The sequence below is a fragment of the Lemur catta genome, chromosome 21 (genome assembly GCF_020740605.2).
Source record: "Lemur catta isolate mLemCat1 chromosome 21, mLemCat1.pri, whole genome shotgun sequence".
NCBI lineage: Eukaryota > Metazoa > Chordata > Mammalia > Primates > Lemuridae > Lemur > Lemur catta.
The window spans coordinates 11,485,108-11,504,638 of record NC_059148.1 but is presented as its reverse complement, the minus strand read 5'-3'; the positions used below and the strand labels follow the sequence as shown (position 1 = coordinate 11,504,638).

Below are 19,531 nucleotides of genomic sequence, written 5' to 3'. Positions count from 1 at the left end.
CCACCACGGTAGCCACCGTCTGGCCCCGGGCGGCCGCCCCTGCGCCCTCACTGGTCCTGTCCAGCTGTTCCTGCCTCTAGACCCCACTCCTGGCTGCACTTGATCCCCCAGTCCCCACGGACCACCCCCTCATCTGGGGACTCCCAGTCCCAGGTCCCAGCCCCTCCGCTGTTTCCCTACTGCAGCCCCAGTGCTCAGTGTGCAAATCAGAGCATGTCCCTCCCACACGAAAAGCCCCCCAAAGCCCCCCTGTGCTGCCTTGCTGGCGCCTGCCCTTTCCTCTTGCTCCCGCCAGGACTCTGGGACTTTGCACAGGCTATTGCCAAGGCCTGAAGCTCTCTTCAGACCCCAACCGCCACGCCACCTCCTCCTGAGGCGCCCTGCACCCCATCCCACTCTGCGGGCCAGCTGCTGCCACAACCTCCTCCGCCTTAGTGTCTGCGGGATCCACAGCACGTAGTAATCATCGCTGAGTGGGTGGACGGTGGCGGCGGGGTGGCTAGGTAGATCCAGTGCACAGTCGTAGAAGACTCGTTAGTAAAAAGAGCTCGCCAACGTGCAGCACTTCAGTGTGCAGGGCCCTTCCTCGTTGCTCTCTAATCCTACCGCACCTTTGCCAGATGGGCACTTTATTCTCCCCACTTCACAGATAGGGAAATTGAGGTTTGCAGAGACTCATCTGTGGGTTGAAGAGTGCCCCCCCAAATCAGATCCACTTGGAAGTTCAGAATGTGATCCGTGATATTCTATATAGGTTTTTGTCCACAGTTCCTGGCCCATAACTCCCACAGCCCCTGTGACAGTCTTTTGTTATAATGTCGGGCACTTTAGGCCCTCAGGAAACAGAATCTCTCTCTTGGATCTGCTGCCCTCCTCTCGCTTCCCCAGGGCAGGGCTCTAACCTGACCGTGGGTCCTAAGACCCTCACTCCACAGAGCTGGGCTCTGGACCCGGCATTCCCAGGAGAAAGGACAGAGAGGCCAAGAAGCATCCGGACAGGCCGCGCTGGGCTGCCCCACGCAGGCTGCTAGTGTTAGATCACACCCTTTACGTCCAATCACACGTCGACACGGTTGCCCGTGCTTCCATCGTGCCTATCCAATGAAGTCTCCGGGAAAGGCCCAAGAGGACAGGGCTCGGGGAGCTTCCGGGGAGCTAAACACGTGGAGGCCTGCGGCCGGGTGAACAAGATCTCACCCGCCTGCCAGGAGGGCGGCACACCCTGACTCCGCGGGGACATAAGCTCCAACGCTTGGGACCCTTCCAGACCTTGTCCTATGTATCTTTTCATCTGGCTGTTAATTTGTATCCCTTAAAATATCTTTGAGCTACTGACTTGAAGTGATAAAGTATGTCTGAGGAGAAACAAAATAAAATAGCCTTTGTAATAAACCGAGAAACTGAGTTCTATGGGCCGCCGCTAGCAAATTAACCCAAAGCGGGCAGGGGTGGGAGGGCCAGCTGGAAGCCGGCTCCCTCCAGGTGGGCAGCGTCAGACTGAACCCAATTGGATTGGCTGGGGGGACACCCAAGCGGCCTCCGCAGCGGAACTGATTGCTGGCTTGGTGTGTCGGGAGAAACCGCCACACGTTTGGTCACAGGAGTCTTCTGTGTGGATTGCTGTTGTGTTGTGGCAGCAGAGGGAAAACACAGTTTGAGTTGGTTGTTCCTCACGTGACCTTCTTTGGACGTAGTCTTTACAGACGTGATTAGTTAAGATGAGGTCAGACGGCAGTCCAGTAACTAGGATCCTTACGAGAAGGCCATGTGAGCAGATGCACACACACGCAGGGGAGGTGGCCGTGTGAGGGGGCAGAGGGGCAGTGACGCAGCCGCAGCCCGGGAACGCCTGGGACTGCCGGGAACACCAGAAGCTGTGACAGGCCGGGAAGGATCTTCCCCCGGAGCCTTCAGAGGGAGTGTGGCTCTGCTCAGACCTGGATTTCAGACTCCCAGCCTCCAGAGCCGGGAGAGAATACATTTCTGCTGTGTTTTTTTTGTTTGTGTGTTTGTTTGGAGACAAAGTCTCGCTCTGTTGCCCTGGCTAGAGTGCCATGGCGTCAGCCTAGCTCACAGCAACCTCCAACTCCTGGGCTCAAGCGATCCTCCTGCCTCAGCCTCCGGAGTAGCTGGGACTACAGGCATGAGCCACCATGCCCGGCTAATTTTTTCTATATATTTTTAGTTGTCTGGCTAATTTTTTTCTATTTTTAGTAGAGACAGGGTCTTGCTCTTGCTCAGGCTGGTCTTGAACTCCTGACCTCAAGCGATCCTCCCACCTCAGCCTCCCAGAGTGCTAGGATTACAGGCATGAGCCACCGCGCCCAGCCCATTTCTGTTGTCTTAAGCCACTGCATCCATGGTGACTTGTTATGGCAGCTCCTTACCCTGCCTGTGGTTACACACCCAACAAGTGGCGGCCCAGGGGACTTGAATCCAGGTCCTGAGCCTGTGCCTTTGATCACCCGCCATGCTCTGCTGCCTCCAATAGCCCCATGATGATTCCTGGCCCTGCAGGAGGTTGACAGCTTGTCCCTGTAGAGCAAGCTCTGGGGAAACTTTGTCCCCACAGAGTGTCCACCCGCTTTCTTCCTCCTGGTGAATGTTCCAAAACCATTCTGCATCCTTCTTTGCAGTGGCTCCCAGGAGGCTCAGTGTCGCTGGGCTACTTGCTGAGGGAACATCAGCCCTGAGCTGGCCGTTCTCCTCCTGGGCTTGAACCATCCCAATGGGTGGGGACAGAAGGGGCTCGAAGGTAAAGCAGGTCTAGCTTCATCCCTGGCTGCAGCCCTCCACCTCCCCACCCCCATGCTAGACTACCCAGACCTTGGTTCACTGTCACTTCAACTGGGCCACCACATGAGTGGCCAAGGTCTTGGGACACTAAAGATGTGGCTGTTGCCAACACCTGTCTCCTGGCAGGTCCCATCAGGGCCTAAGGTAGGGCTGTGTCCTTCCTACCTGACTCTCTGGCCCCCAACCTCCCACCTCACTGGCTCCCTAGGGGTGGCAGGCCTGCCCTGAAGGACCTGGGACAAGCTCTTGCACCCCCACACCAGCCCTGGGGGGCTGAGAGGGCCACATTGCAGTTCCCCTATCCCACGGGTCTCCACAAACACAGCTCTGCTGCTCAGGGCAACTCCAGGGAGAGGGGCCAGCAGCCTTTAGCTCAGTACACATGGAGGCTGGCAAGGCGCACACAGGGTGGGGGGCGACAGGCGGGGCTGGGGGGAGTTCTCTGCTGTTCATAGGACTCTAAGCTCTGGGCATTCCCCCATGCCACTGCCTAGGTTGCCCCCTTCAGGACACCAGGCTCCGCCCCCCCTTCCTTCACCCTTCACCTCCCCCGCCCAGTCTGCTCACATTCAAGGGGACAATGTCCAGGCCTGGCTCAGCCTCTGGAAGGATACGGTCAGGCTCTGGGAGCCCTCCCAGCTCTGGCTCCAGCCCTGAGCATGTGGGGAGGGGCACGAGGGCTTACCGGGCTGCCTGCTCTGGGCAGGGGTCTGAGAGGTCCCTGGGCACTGGGGCTGCTGCTTAAAGCTCTGGCCTGGTCACCACTTCAGTCCAGTCAGTAACAGCTCAGCTCAGCGCTTTGGCCCTGGGGAGAGCAGGCAGGGCTGTCACGCAGGTTTGCCAGGAAGGAAACCTGCAGTGCCAAGGTGGCCCAGGACAATATTGGCTGCAAGGGAGGGGACGGGAGGCTGCTGGGTCCAGCTGGCAGGTGCCAGGGGAGAAGGCGGCCCAGGAACAGGCCCAACAGGAGTTGGGGGTCAGTGGGTAGTCAAGACATCCTGCTGCTGTCCCCCGCCTTGTCTCAGGGGCTCAGCCCACAGGCTCCGGCCACCCTGCCCCCAGTCTCTGGGCAGGCAACGCTTAACCCAGAGGAAGGAGCCTGTCATCCCTCATTATGTGCCCTTGACAAGTCTCCCCTCACACCTGCACCCCTTCCTGCACACGTGACCGGACACCCTGTCCCCGAAAGCTAGACAGTGCTCCTTGCCTGTGGGAGTGGGGGCTGCAGTCCAGTGCCCCAAATGCCCCCACCCAGGGAATGTGAAGGGCCCAGAGGTGGGGTCGGGGTGAGAAGGGGGCAGCAGGCCTCCCACCGTGACCGTAGACTCCTGCTGAGGGAGCCCCAGGAGGTGGGACGCCCCCTGAGCCAGGGGCCCCTCTTCACGCTGCCCGCCCCCTCCCCTTGGCAGGCAGGACAACTGAAAACGGGCAGATGCAGCCTGCCCGCTGCCAGCCTGCCCAGAGCTGAGCTTAACGGTTAACCTCACTCCCCATCCAGGCAGGGGGCAGTGAGCCCAGCTCCACCCACCTGCCCAGGCCAAGCAGCGAGTGGTGGTAAATATTTGTCAATGCAGGAGTGTCCGTGCAGGTGGACAGGTCATATACTACAATTGCAGGGGACATTCCTGAAAGCAGGTGCTGGCACTACCTAATGCTGGCAGACGCAGTAGAATTCCCACCCCGCCTGGAACGCTCTTTGCATCATCAAAGCAAGTTATTCCCCGGTCAGCACTGGAGCCAGAGGGTTGAGAGGTGCCAAAAGCCACCTCGTCCTGGCCAGGCGCGGCGTCTCCAGCCCTCGGGACAGAGCTCCAGCGCCAAGTCCCAGGCGGGCAGAGCCTCCTCCAGCGAGACCCCGACTGAACTCAGGAGCCCCTCGCCGCGCTCGGGCGCAGCCTGGGGCCGGCGCTCAGCCCGCGCCCGGGCCGGGGCGGGGCCGGGCAGGACAGCCCCGCCCCCGCCCGCGCCCGCGCCCGCGCCCGCCTCCCGCAGCTCCGCGCCCGCCGCGCGGCGGCCATGGGGGCGCGGCTGGGCCGGCGGGCCGGGCCCCGGGCGGGCTCGGAGGCCCGGGCGGCGGTGGGCGGCGGGCCCGCGCCCTACGAGCGCCGGGTGCGCTGGCTCCGCGAGATCCAGTCCACGCTCCGCGAGCGGCGGCCCGAGCGCGCGCGGCAGCTGCTGCGCCTCCTGCGCCAGGCGAGAGAAGGAGCGGCGGCCGGGGAGGGCCGGGGGCCTGCAAGCTGCGGGGCGCGGCTGGCGCGTTCCGAGGGCAAGACGGGCTGCAGCGGGTGGGCTCCGTCCGGGCGAGAGGGCGGCGGCTGCAGTGAGGGCCGGGCGAGGACGACTGCGCGTGGACTGGGGGCCGCCGAGTGTGCCCGTCCCTGGGCTTTGAGGCGGGCTGTGTGTGTTCAGGTACCCCCGGCCTGGAGAGAATAGCCCAGAGCCAGGCCTAGGCAAGACGGGAGGGGGCCGGGAGGAGTGGCAGGTGGGGAAGGGGGCACTCTCCCCTCCTCCAGGATGGGGGAGGCACTGGACCCTGGAGAGAGGACCCTGGGAGGGGACAGCCCGGCTGGTCTGCCGGTGCAGCCTCACCACAAGACACCAATGCAGCCCAGGGCCACAGCATCACCTGTCCTCTTGCCAGACAGATCATGCGCATTGAGCATACATGCCCAGCATCTGTACAAAGCAACACATCTGGGCGGGCGGCTCTGGTCCCACACTCACCGGGTACCCTAATCCCAGATCCCAAGCCCTGGGTTCCTAGAGACATGGGTGCAGGTCCCAGCATCACCACAGGGCAAGCCACTTCTCTCTGTCCCCACCATCCCTGGACCCTCCCACCCACCTCCATCCCTTGGAGCAGCTGCCACCACCCCCTCCCCCTTCCTGTGAGCTGAAAAGAGCCTTGCAGGCTTTGGACTGCAGACGGTGGATGACTAGAGATGGGGAAACTGAGGCATAGGGAGAAGTGGTGAGCCCAGGGCCCACAGAGAGAATTGGGGCCGAGCCAGGGCCAGAGCTCAGCCTCCCAGCCCTTCTCCACCTCCTGCACCTGGTTTCCTTTCTCAGCTCAGCAGGCTGGGGAGGAGGAGCCGGCCCTTTAAGAGGAGCTGTCCAGACCTGCGGCAGGCAGGCTGGCAGGCTGTGGTCTGAGGTCCTGTGGGTCTGCCCGGGCTCACCAGCCACCCTTCCTTCTTCTGGATCCTCCCTAGCTGGCATCTGTGGCTTGAACCACATTGAGAATGCAGACAGCAGAGCAGCACTGAATCACCCAGACGCCCAGAGGCACAGATCTCTGGGATAGTGTCTGGAGCCCAAGGCACCAGATGGGCATTTTAGCTGGGAAATATTGGGGAGGAAAGGGCCCTCAGAGACCACTTAGGTCACCCGCTTATGTCCCTGAGGTTGGGATTTGAGCCCCAGCGGGGGCCTGTCCTCCCCCATAACCTGCAGGGACCCTGCACTGTGGCCCATGGACACTCTTGCCCGGCCCGTCTTCCTGTGCCCAGGACTTGTGCCCAGAGCATGTCACTTTCTGGCTTGGGGAGGGCCCACACAGGGTCTGAAGGCCCCTCCTGGCTGTGGCTGCCCTGTCAGGTGCCAGCATGTCCTCTAAATGGACCCTGCAAAATGGTGTTCAGCCCTACACTAGGCTTATGGGAGTAGACGGGAGAAGTCTGAAAGGTCAGGGACAGCAGGTCTGTTCGAGGGGTACGAGAGGCTGGGCAAGGGGCCTGGTGGGCTGGGGAGGGTGTGACTGTCAGGCACAGGAAATTCGGAAACTCTGCAGACTGTGCGTGAGTCTGATGTCACCTAACTGCTAGAGCATTTGGTTTAGCTCAGGTGTGTGTTTCACAGAGCCGGCTCTGGCAGCCCAGGGGTGGACTGGAGGGGTGTCGGGAGGCTGGGAGCCCTAGGAAGCTATTGGGGTGTGAGACCCCAAACTTGGCAGAAGAGGTGGGGAGAGAGAAGGAGACTGGCCGGGTGAGCCGGGGGAGAGACGGAGAGGGAAGAGAGCTGGGTGATTCCTGGGCTTCTGGCCCCAGTGCCTGGGAAGATGGGCACGGGAGGCATTTCCTGCCATTTCAGGGTGAGGAATGAACACACTGCCTTTGGGACAGCTGAGCTGGGAGAGACCCAGCCCCACAAGATGGGTCCAACCTGTTAGCAAACAGATGGTGGCTGCAGCTCAGGAGAACTAAGGGATAGATGGGAAGGCGCAGGGCCTGAAGGGAATGCTGGGGACAATGGCATTTGGGGGTTACACGAGGAGCAGGAGACCCCAAAGAATCCCCCTGGCAAGCCCCAACCCCAGAGAAGGCAAGGTGTCACAGCACCACACTTCACCTCCAGGGAATCTGGGTTCCTGGATCTGCTTATCACCTCGCCGAGGCCCCCGAGGCACCTCCCCTCTCCTCATCTGAGGGGTCCACCTGCTGCTGGAGTTGGCCCATCACCGCCTGTGGAGAGACCCCAGCAAGCCTCAGGGAGGAAGACAGAGACGGGGACGGGCGTGAGCGGCATCTGGATGGCTGAGACAGGGCCTGGAGAAGGGAGGCCCCAGCCAGCTCATTCAACTCTCTCCACCACCTGCAGGACCTGGGCCTCGAGGGCACCCTCCTTACTGACATCCTCTACAGGGACGCGGCCTTCCTGAACCTGGTGGACCCCATCTCCCATGACCTGCTTGTGAACCTGGCCCGGGACCTGCAGTGCCCCAAGAAGGTGAGGCCAGCAGGTTGGGGCCCCGGGCTGGGCAGTATGGTTGACAGGGGCCAGGAGAGCCCAGGGCTGGGGGTTGGGGGCCAGGGCTTGCTATGTGGTTGGTCATTGTCACTCTCTGGGACTTGATGCCAGCTTCAGTATATTAGGCTGGCCAGCAGCTGGAGCACGTGTGAGCTGTGCTTTGCTGGACCCTGAAAGTCACGTGCTGGGTAGACCTGTTTCCGAGCAGCAGCACTGTGCACCGGGCGTGGGGACCCAGACAGGGGAGACTCTAGCTGGGCAGAAGTCGTACGAGGACCTTGTGGGCACAGACTGTTCTGACAAATCCACTAGAGGAATTCAAGTCCCAGCCTCTGAGTCTCGGCCAGAAGAGAGCCACTCTTGGCTGGAGACCCTGCCCACTGGTCTCTGTCCTGTGTAGACACCCCTGGGGATGGGTGCTCACTGCTTCCCCTCCACAGCAGCGAGGGCCTCATGCTGCGCTGGAGCCTGCCACCTGCAGCCTCCACCCCACTGCTGCCCAGAACCCTGTTCCGATGGCACCTGCAGACATCCTGTCATGAGCATCAACACAGCCCCAGCACGCGTGGCTGTGGCCAGCCACCAGTCCCAGACCCCTAATCATAGTGAGTCCCCTTCGTGAAACAAGGGTGTCCACTATGGGCCCTGCCAGCTGTGTGCAGTTGGCACCAAGGACTGTGTGGCTAGCCCACGGCCATCACAGTGACCGCCAGGGTTTGCTGCCGCTGCGTGTGCTGCACGCTCCTGGGGCTGCTCGCAGAGGGCCTGGATGAAAGGACGTGCTGGGCAGTGGAGCGTGCTCGGTGCCAGCTTTGTGGAACGCGCACCATGTTCCGCCCCGAGCTAGGCCTCTACAAGAGCCCGGTTAGGACCAGAGAGCCAGGTGGTGGCTGTAAAGCATTAAACCCCCCAGCCCTGTCAGCCCAGACCCAGGCCCCACAGGCGCAGTGTCGCTGGGAGAGTGAGAGGAAGAAGAACATGCTGACCTGGCTTGTTCCTACTCCCTGGGGTTGACGTCAGTGGAGCAGGGCTCCCTCGAGGGGCCTGGTGCGGCCTCCTCCCCCTGTGGCAAGTCCCTGAGGGGTGCTGAGGGTGGGCAGGCAGCCGGCTGATAGCCCGAGACGCTGGCCCTGGGCCTGAGGACAGGGAACAAGGGCCCATTGTCTGGGCTTCCTCCCGCCGGGCACTGCGGGCCTCGGACCAGCCTGTCCAGCTCCCAGAGGGCAGCCTCCCCTGGCTCCGCGCCAGGCCACGGCTGGGGTGGGGGCTGAGTGGGGGAGGCCCCGGTGGGCAGCTCAGTGATCCATGATGCACAGCTGTGCACACACACATACTTGGCTGCCCAGGCCCTGTCCCCAAGGCCCCGAGGGGGTGGCAGGGGCTCAGGCTCACCCTGAGATGCTGCTGTCCCCCTACAGGACTACGAGCTCTGGAAGTCCTCGGACAAGATATGCCGGCAGCTCATCTACCACCTCACCCCTCACTCCAAGCAGCAGCGAGGGTCCAGCCTGCCCCGGAGGAGGACCCAGAGCTGGTAAGGGAAGCCTGGCTATAGTCCCTCCTCCCTGTCCTTCAGGGTCCCATCCCAGGGTGACACCTGCACTCTCCCACGCTGGGAGGCCCTCAGTCTTGTCTACTCGAGGGCTCCACCCCTGGAAGCCAGTCTGGCCCGTGGCAGCAGATGCTCCCCAAGCCAAGCCACACTCTCTGTGTGACCTGCCTCCCGTTTCCATGGGACTGTCCTGCCTCCTGCCACTCACTGGCCCCTCAATACCTGGCCTGTCACAGGGCCTGGACCCAGGGTGACCTCAGCAGGCGTCCTCAGCTGGGTCTTTGCAACAACTGGGGAGGGAGGGAGATTGTGGGTCACGATTCCCATTTTACAGGGAAGGAAGCAGGCCGGGAGCAGCAAAGTGGCTTGCCCAGGGCCACCCCACCCCCAATTTTCCTGCAGCCCTTTGGGAATTCCTTGCTAATGCCAGGCTGCCTGAAGCCAAGGCCTCTGTGGCCGCCTGATAACTCACTCTGCTGTGGGCCCCTCAGTCACTCCATCCCGGAGTGACTCGGCCACGGAGCCGCATGGCACTGGCTCAGCCCAGAACTGCCCACAGGCACCCAGCTGGGAGCGGGCCCGGCACATCTCCCCTGTCCGTCCCTCTGCCCTGTCCCACCTTGGGCCTCATGGGCCACGATCAGCCTGGAACCCAGGAGGCCATTCCCTGTCATGGCAGGTGGGGGCCCGGGAAGGGCGCTCACTGCTCTTGGCCCCCCAAAAGCCCTACTTGCCGAGTGGGCTCTGATCAGACAACAGGAGAGAGACCTAGAGGGGTGTGCAGAGGGCAGCGGGACACTCCTCCCTCTCTAAACTTCCCTCTCAGCTGAGAACACAGGGAGCCTCCCCGGGGCCGGCCTCACCCACACCACCTGCCTCCCAGGGCCCTGAAGGCTGAGGGGACCATCCTGATACCCTGTCCCCTTGTAGGAAGTTTTTCCTTACCCTACAGCAGCAGTCCCCAACCTTTTTGGCACCAGGGACCGGTTTCTTGGAAGACAATTTTTCCTCAGATGGGGCTGGGGAGGGCGGAGGGCAGCAGAGCTCTGCGGCCCAGTCCCTCACAGGCCACAGACTGGTCGGTACTGGTCCACGGCCCGGGGCTTGGGGACCGCAGCCCTAGAGGAACCGACTTCTGAAGGGCACAGGGAAGAAACGTGGGCTCCGGAGTCAAAGCACCTTGGTTTGGAGACCTGGCTCCCGCCTTGGCGGAGCGTGGCCACGGAAGAGCCCCTTCACCTCTCTGGGCGTCAGTTTGCGCCTCTGTAGAACGGGACCGTCATCCCCACCCCACTGGGGAGGTGTAGAAATCAGTGAGGTGACAGCTATAGCGGGTGGTGATGCCGGGCACACGGCGAGTTCGCGGGGCCTGAACGTGCGTGTGTGTTCAGTCCTCACAACTGCAACATCCCCTTTCCATCCAAGGGGAAACTGAGGCTCAGAGAGGTTCCGAGCATTCCCACGGCCACCCACTCAGACAGTGACAGTGTGAACCTGGCTTTGCCAGACTGTAGGCCTGGGCTGGCCCGACAGGTCACTGTCCTTGGTCGGCGGGCCCGGCCTGGGGGCTCCTGCTCAGTCCTCCCCCCCCGCAACCCTTCCATAGCCTCAAGAGCAGCCTGCAGAAGACTCTGCTGGCAGGAGAGACCGTGGACCTTTCGGGCATCCCGCTGTCGGCGCGAGACGTGCAGCACATAACGCGCTACCTGGGCAGCCATGGCGCGGGGCTGGCGGTGCTGGACCTGAGCTTCACGGAGCTGAGTGACGAGCTGCTGCGCCTGCTGCTGCCCAGCCTGTGGACGCTGCCCCGCCTCACCCAGCTGCTGCTCAACGGCAACCGGCTCACACAGGCCACCGCCCGGGAGCTCACTGAGGCCATCAAGGACACCACCAAGTTCCCCACGCTGGCCTGGGTGGACCTGGGCAACAACGTGGACGTGGCCTCCCTGCCCCAGCCCCTGCTGGTTGGCCTGCGCCGGCGGCTCAGCCAGCGCACCTCGCTCCCCACCATCTACGAGGGCCTGGACCTGGAGCCTGGGGGCTGCGCAGCCGAGCCCACCGGCCCTGCTTCCACCTGGGGCTCTGCAGCTGCCGGGCCGGGCCCCGAGCCCCAGGCCTGCTGCACCAGGTGACCTGCCACCCTCCTGGCTCGCCACTGCTGACATACGATGCTGTCAAGCTCATGGGACAGCAGGTGACGGAGGCCCAGGGGGTCCCACAGGCCCCCAGAGGTCCAGTATAAGTGCTTGGCCTGGGATTAAGAGGACAGAAGGAAAATGGGCCCATAGGAGGGTGGGTGGTCAGCCCAGCTTGGAGTCTCAGCCTCCCCCCTCAGGAGGGGCTCTGGCCCCCGCAGTGTGGATCCCGCAATAAAGGGTGAGGCCCCATCTCAGCCTTTCTGCATCACTGACCTCGTGGTTGCTGAGCGCCAGCTGTGCTGCTGGGGCGGGAAGGGGTGGGTTCCCCACGGAGACCAAGGTGTGGCTGTCCTGGGGAGTCAGAGGAGGCCTCCGAGGGCCAGGCCCTCACATCTGGGCAGGTTGGGCAGGGGAGCCAGTGGGGAGCTGGGGGAGCCAGTTGGGAGCCCAGGGAGGGACAAAGCTTTGCACAGAGCCCCACGGCAACCTCACGTCTGAGGCCAGCCTGCCAACTCTCCCCAGGGCCCCTTAGGCTCGGGACGGGGCTGTGTAGACTGGAGGCGAGGGCCACAGCAGACTGGAGTGGGAGGACTGGGTGCCCATCTCTCACAGGGCACGGCACTGCCCGTCCCCCAGGCCTCCTGTACCTGGCGAGCAGGCAACTCTGCAGGGTTAGGAGACACATCAGGCCAGAGACAGCTTGTGTGTTCCCCGCAGGCCCTGGGGGTGCCCCTGTGGGAGAACACGCAGGGGGTGGGGGTGGGCATAGTCAGCAGCAGGGCACCTTGTGGGCAGAGCAGTCCCAGGCCTGTCCCAGATAGTGGGGACTGTGTCTCCTCCTCCCCAAGCACCACGTGAGTGGGCTCCCAACCAGAAGCCCAATGCCATGGTCACCCTCACAGCCCAACTGGGAGACAGGCAGGGCAGGCAAGAAAAGAATAGAGATATCCGGGGGGGAAACTGAGGCACAGAGAGGGGAAGTCACTGCTGAGCCAGGAGGTAGGGCCTGGGGGCAGTGGGACCCTGCTTTATGAGGAGAGACCTGGTGGCAGAAGGAAGCCCCCAGGCCAAGAAGAAGGCAGGGGACCCCCTAGGACCACCAGCTATGACCTTCCCTGACAGCTTGGGCACATCCCTCCCCCCAGGACATGTACTCCAGCACCTCCCAGGCAGGCCGGATCAATGACAGCCTCGGGCCAGAAACGAGGTGGCCTAAGAAGTATGATGGGCTGGGGTCGGGACTGGGAGGGAGGCGGTGAGGAAAGGACTTTCCTTAGGCCCCAGAGATCTCACTGCTCTAGGTGGACGCCGTATGGGAGGCTGCGGAAAGAGCACAAAGATCTCTTCCTGTGATTCTCTAGGAGAAAATAAAAAAAAATAAAAAAAAAATAAAGAGTGCTAAGAGCATGCAGTTCTGCCCGGCTCTGGTCCTGACTCACGGTGGGACCGGGCCAGGCCCTCCCTTTTCTGGGTCACTCCCTTCTCCGTTAAACAGGGCTTCCAGCTCTCGACGCTCCATCCTGGAGGCCCGGCCCCCTCCCAGCCCTCCTTGTTTCAAAGACAAGGGCCTGCCCAGCGGCTCGGAAGCCACAGAAGCATTTCCCTGTACCCCCACCTTGGAATGGGGGTTCAGGCTCCCCAGAGCCAGGCAAAGCAGGGTGGAAAGGGGGAGGCGCCCGTGGAGACTCAAAGAACGGGAGAGCCAGCCTGGGGCCAGGCAGGCGGTAAACCTGTGACACGCAGGCAGTTGAGCTGTCCCCACACCTCCTGCTGGAGAAATGCCAAGCTCTCCGGTCCCTCCCACCCTCCTCGCTCCCTGCCCACCACTGGCCCAAAGCCAGCCGGTATACCCTTGAATGTCACTGCGCAGAGAGTCCTACCAGGATGTAGCGTGAGGACCAAGCCAGTGTCCCAGGCGAGCTCTGGGAGAGTCCAGGCGGCAGCAGATGGTCTCAGTCTCTCCGCCTCTTGGATGGAAGCGTGCGATGCGATAGCCAAGCCGGAGCCTTAAACAGCTCAAGAGAAGTGGAGAAGGTCGGCCTCATTGCCATGCAGGTGTCCGTAGCCCTTCATGGGGCCCTCAACATCCAGGCCTCATGACCACCAGCAAGGCCATCTACGGGCAGGGACATTGAGCTCCAAGAAGTGGCGGTTTGTGCCTCATGCAGGCCGGTGAGGCAGAGAGCTCCAGCCAGGACAGCTCCAGCCTGAGCTCCAGACAGAGGAGGAAGCAGGTGGGCCTCGCCCAGGCCCGTCCTTACCCAGGCCGTCTTAGAGGGCCTGGCCTTGGTCCCGGCTCCGTCACTTGCTGGCAGTGCGGTCCTCTTGGGGCCTGTTCCCTCATCTTGGGAACTAAGGTACTCCAGGCTCCCCTTATGCGGCTGGAGTGATGACATAGGTTTTGGAAAGTGCCTGCCGTGGTGGGGAGGCTTTGGGCAGGCGCTCTTCAGTGTCGGCAGGGCCTCCACCCAGCGCTGTCTGGGTGGCAATGGCAGGAGCCCAAACCTCGGGGACTAGGCCAGGGCTGATGCTATTTATTTATTTAACAAGCACTTTCGTAGCCACTCTCTGGGCCAGGTACTGTTCTGATGGCCTTACCTCTGTTTTCTAAGTGAGTCAACTGAGGCAGGAAGAGACTAAGTGACTTGTTCAAGGTCAAAGAGCTAGGAACTGGAGGAACCAGGGGTGAACCCAGGTAGCCAAGCATCAGCCTGTGACATTAACCCCTGTGTGATACTGCCTGTCCTGCAGCCATCCCTGGGGCTGCTCTGCCCCAGGATTCACCTAAATGAGCAAGCCCCTTCCAAAGAGGCCATTGGAGGCCGGAGGACCACTGTGGTCCTGTTGTAGGGAACAGACCTCCAGCCACACTGTTCCTGGATCAAGACCAGTCAGGACCCCCAAGCCTCAGTTTCCTCATCTGCAGATAGGTGGGGAGGGGGGCAGTGACAGTCCAGGTTCTGCCCTCCTCCAGGATTGTAAGTGGGTCTGGAAGTACTTTCCAGGCTGGACACAGCCCTGCCTAGAGATGCAGGACCCACGCCCACTCCTTGCAGGGCTGTGGCAGCTGCAAGTACCTTCGGCGCCCTGGGGCTCAGCCTCCTTGTGGGGAGGCTGAGAACATCAAAAGGAAGCATGGAGGAGAGATACTGCGCTCCACAGGACCAACGTGACCAACGTGACCAACACTTGAGAACAACTTTTCTGTCCTGGAAGGGTGTTTGAGCCCAAATAAGGTGCTTTAGGACATGAGTCGGCAGGAAAGGTCAGCCTTCGCTGAGTCTCCATTCTGAGAATCCAGAATCTCAAGCAACTGATCCTAGTTGCTGACATCAGCCCAGCACGGAGGGCTTTTTCTGGACCTGGAGGGAAAGGAAAACATACTTCTTTCTCTTAGAGATAGTTGTCAACAATCACCAATGAAAATGAGTATTTTCTTTCCCAACTGTGTACTCTGTTTTTATTTTTAAAATAAGCTTTCATTGTGGTATAATTGAAACACAATAAAGTAGACATAAGTGTCACAAGTTTAAAGTTGTGCAATGATATATTTTGCCTTTACGTATACATCCACCACTACAATCAAGAGAGTAAATGTTACCTGTCACCCCCAAAAGTTCCTTATTCCTCTTGGTAACCCCTCCCTCCCGCCTCTTCCTGCCTGCCCCCATTTCCTTTCTGTGGCCATAGATGAGTTTGCATTTTCTAGATTTTTGGATATATGGAATCATACAGGATGTACTTTTTAAAATGGCTTCTCTCAACATGATTAATGAGATCACTCATGTTTTCGCGTGTATCTGAAGTTCCTTTAGTTAAATAGTATTCCCTTTGGATAGGTGTACCACGATTTATCCATTCAACTATTGACGGATGTTTGCATTATTTCCAGTTTCTGGTTATTACAAATACAGCTGCTATGAAAATTTATATACAGGTTTTTGCACAGACATTTTCTCTTGGGTAAATACGTAGGAGTGCAATGGCTGGATCGTATGGTAGGTGTTTCTTTAACGTTTTAAGAAACTGTCAAACTGTTTTCCAAAGTGGTTGTACAACTTTACATCCCCATTAGCAGCGAATGCAAGTTGCTGTTGCTTCACATCTTTGACAACATGTGGTCTGGTCAGTCTTTTCAACATTAACTATTCTAATGGGTGTGTAGTAGTATCTCAATGTGGTTTTAATCTGGCATTTCCCTAATGACTAATAACGTTGAGCATCTTTTTATGTACGTATCTGCCATCCACATTATCTTCTCTAGTCAAGTCTATTCAAATTTTTTGCCCATGTTTTAAATTGGTTTTGTTTTCTTATTGTTGAGCTTTATGAGTTCTTTATATATTCTGGATACACATCCTTAGACTTTGCTTTGCCACAATTTCCTCATGATCTGTGGTTTGTCTTTTCTTTGTCTTAATAATGACTTTGGAAAGTAGTTTTTAATTTTGGTGAAGTCCAATATATCAATTTGGTCTTTTATGGATGGTACTTTTGGTGTTATAGTAATATCTAAGTTTTTGCCTAACTCAATGTCCCTAAGATTTTCTCCTATGTTTCTTCTGGAAGTTTTATGCTTTACATTAAGGTCTATGATCCATTTTAACTTTTTTACATAGTGTGAGGTATAGATCCAAATTTTGGAGGTTTTTTGGTTTTCTGTTTTGGGTTTTTTTTTTTTTTTTTTTTTTGCATATGGATATCCAGTTGTTCAGCACCATTTGTTGAAAGGCTATCCTTTCTCCAATGCATTGTCTTTGGGCCTTTGAAAAAAGTTAACAGGTGTGTGGATTTGTTTTCAGACTATTCTGTTCCTTTGATCTACAAAGTCTGTCCAGAAAGTATCAAGTCATTGTTAATTTAATGTACTTTGCAGACAGGCTTCATATTTATCTTGATGATAATGCCATGCAGTTTTTATTACTATAGTTTTATAATGATTCTTAAAATCACAATCTTCTAAAATCTCAGTTTTTAAAATATATGGAATACAGTTATAACTGTATAATAACATCTGTATCAGTTTTGGATCTTTTTTAATTATTCTCATTATGGGTTGTGATTTCCTGCCTCTTTGCATGCCTAGTAATCTTTGATTGGACGCCATTGTCAGTGTTACCTTGTGGGGTGCTGGATATTTTTATATTCCTATAAATCTTTTTGAGTCTTGTTCTGGGATACATTTAATTGGCCTAGAAAAAGTTTGATCCCTTCATGAGTCTTGTTTTGATGACTTGCTAGGCGGGCCCACAGCAGCGCTCAGTCTCAGGCTAATTATTCCTCATTTACGAGGCAAGACCTTCCTGGATACTTGTATTAATCATGCGTTTTGCTTTCTGCATTTTATGATGCTTTGATATTTTGGGGTCTTGCTAATCCTGGTGACTGCCCCTCCCAGGGTTAGCTAATTCCTAGAGATAGCAATCAGCTTGTATCACCAGACCAACTGATCCAAAGTCCATACCCCTAACCACCTAACTCTCACACAGGAAGCCAGTATTTCTTCCTCTTCCCTGAATCGCCTCAGGGCCAGGGACTTGAGAGACCACCTCTATGAGCCAGCCCACCAAAATTACTCAAACCATCCAATCCAAACTTGCCTACCTGCCTCATTCCTGCCAGCAGAAACCACAATAAAGGTTCAGTCATGCTCCCCCCTTGCTCTTTTCGCCTTCTGAGTCACCCTGGTGTTTCCCCATGTGGCCCTGTGTGGAGCGGTATACCCTCTTCTCTTGCAAACTATAGTAAAACTCTTCTTTCAAGGCAGTTGTCTTCATGTCTGTCACCTTACTTTATCTGATTAAACCAAAATCCTGGGTAAACCCCCCTGGCTTGAGACTGACCTTTTCCCTGAGAATATATCCAGTCCAAGAGGAATGTCCTAAAAGTAGGACATTGGGGATTTCCCCCCACCCCCAAAGCTCAATCTGATCTTCTTACAAACAAATATTCTTTTTAATACCCCACTCTTATAAAAACAGACAACCAAAGGAAGGACATTAACAGATAATTCAAGAAAATTTCCCAGAAACGAAGGATGAGAGTCTATTCTGACCGGGTTCATCAAGGGCATCACACAATGCATGGAAACAGAGCTTTGCCAAGCAAGGACCTCATCATGCAATTTCAGAACACTGGTGATAGAAGGCGAAAAAAAACAGTCACCTAGAAAGGATCAGGACTCAGAATGACTTCAGACTTCTCTAGATGACAAAGTAACAATGCCTTCAAAATTCTGTAGGGAAACCAATTCCAACCTAGAATTTCAGACCCAATCAAACCAAGCGAGAGAACATTTTCAGACATGCAGTCTCTCAAAAAGTACTTCCCATGTACCCCTTCTACAGCAGGTACTCCCCAGAGTAAGGTGATAAGCTAAGAGGAAGAAGTTACGAAGAAAACAGGAGATTTAACAGAGGAGAGGTGCGGGGATGTGGGGACATCCCAGGATGACAGCAACACATTAGGCACACGGGGAGACCAGGCCAGACTGGGGTGGGTAAGAATTATTCTTGATACAACAGATGTGTCATGCATGGTCTTCAGGTAAGACTAAGGTTGAATTAGTGACAGACAGAAAACTAAGCACATAAAAATGCAAGAGGGTTAGAAAATAAAGTTCTACAGTAATCTAGTCTACTACATGGCTTAGCTGTGATTTGAATACCCAAGTCATAATAATTTAACACTGAATTCAATCTAACCAGAATTACAGTATCAGGGAGATGGGTGAGAGGGAGCATACTCATGGTGAACAGGAAGACGACAGAGAATTCAAAAGATAATGCCTAAAATGGAAACATCAAGGAGTGGCCACACAAACATGCCTGAATTGAGACAGCAGAGTTGAAAGGGACTGTCTTGAAGCAGGGGAAATCAGGGGAGAAGGGCAGGCAGGAGAGGAGGGCTGCTGTTTTTCATAAGAAACCCTGCAGAACTACTTGTTTTCAATATGTGCTGATATATTTTTTTTTCTAAAATGCAGGATATAAAACTGTTTACAAAGCTAAGTATTTTAGGTTTTCTTTATTGTTTACAATAAACGTTTTGAATTGTTACTGTGAACATTTAATTAGAAACAAAACCATATATGAGAACCCCTGGACTTTCCAGGATCTCGGTAGGGTCACAGCCAGCTTTGCCTGTGTGCAGAATCACGCGAGGCTGGTAATCCTGCATGGGGCCCGGGTGAACCACGTCAGAAGTCAGCTTCTCAGATCCAGGATGCAATTCATTACTATTAAGCGTGACTATTCAAAGTACTGTCTATTGTAAAAGTACAATAAATTAAGTAGTGATTATACTGAAACAACACACTCCAGTATAGGGTCAAAATGTGGCCTCAGATCTACTGCACCAGAATCACCGAGCCGGGGCGCAAGGGCATTGCTAAAAATGCAGATTCCTGGGCCCCGTTCCAGGGGTGAGCTTTGGCATCTTCATTTCTAACGAGACCCCTAGCTGATGTTGAAAACCACTGCTCTCACTCTCTATATCAATAACCTAGTAGGCTTCATTAATAATAAGTCAGTAAATCAATGTCTGCAAACCAAGGCCGCCAGCAGGAAGAGCGAAAGTAATCCAAGCAGGGTACTCGTGGGCAGCACAACAGCCTCTACCTGAAAGAATTCCACTTAGAAAGATTTCAAAGAAATCCACTCAGTGTACAAGTTTCTCTTCTTACCAGAAACAATATTCACAAACTAACTCTTGGTCAAATCTAAAACAAATTAATTCTTTCATTCCATTCGCAGTGAATACATTCACTTGAAATGGCCACTGCTCCCAGTGCCCCTCCCAGGAGCAGCACCGCCTGCAGGGACCATCAGCCCAGTGTCATCCAAATCCACATGTGTCAAAGGGTGGAGGCTGCTGCAGTGGGAGACACGGGGGCTCTCTGGGGAGACAGTCTTTAAAGCCTTATTTTAAGTGCCTGTTGTATCTGGCCAACTCACTGAGGCTTAGTCCTTAGAAGTTCTTTACTATTAGAATACTGTAAGTTGTGTTACCTATTGGTAGCGTCATAATTACAAGAGAAAGCTTATTAGAAAATCACTACTTGATGCCACGTCAATTAGATGTATTGGATTTTCTTCTTCCTTCTCTTACGTTATTTGAACAACCTGTTCAACGAGCAATATTCTAAAAGCCAATAATCGATCACTCTTCCTCTTGATGGCTCATGCTGTAGCTCCTGCTATACTGAACCCCTGGCAAGACCTCTTTTCAGTATTTAAATTTTGCAGGCAGCTTCTCCAGTTTCTGTGTTTTTGCCAAAATTATTCCTTCTGCACACAAA

At 56.4% G+C, this 19,531-nt stretch overlaps 1 protein-coding gene across 1 annotated transcript; it reads left to right on the top strand.

Annotated features, from left to right (window-relative positions):
* Window positions 1–4,789: 4,789 nt before the first annotated feature.
* LRRC75B (leucine rich repeat containing 75B) lies at window positions 4,790–11,504 on the top strand. The gene is made up of 4 exons (XM_045534221.1): window positions 4,790–4,989; window positions 7,393–7,521; window positions 8,961–9,076; window positions 10,701–11,504. The coding sequence occupies exons 1-4, from the start codon at window positions 4,813–4,815 to the stop codon at window positions 11,224–11,226; spliced, it is 948 nt and encodes a 315-aa protein (XP_045390177.1). The 5' UTR covers window positions 4,790–4,812; the 3' UTR covers window positions 11,227–11,504.
* The last annotated feature ends 8,027 nt before the right edge of the window (window positions 11,505–19,531 follow it).

Excerpts from the sequence above, each read along its gene's own strand:
- LRRC75B (XM_045534221.1), top strand. The coding sequence starts at position 4,813 with ATGGGGGCGCGGCTGGGCCGGCGGGCCGGGCCCCGGGCGGGCTCGGAG. Across the intron at positions 4,990-7,392 it reads TGCTGCGCCTCCTGCGCCAG|GACCTGGGCCTCGAGGGCAC; the intron begins GCGAGAGAAGGA and ends CACCACCTGCAG. Across the intron at positions 7,522-8,960 it reads ACCTGCAGTGCCCCAAGAAG|GACTACGAGCTCTGGAAGTC; the intron begins GTGAGGCCAGCA and ends GTCCCCCTACAG.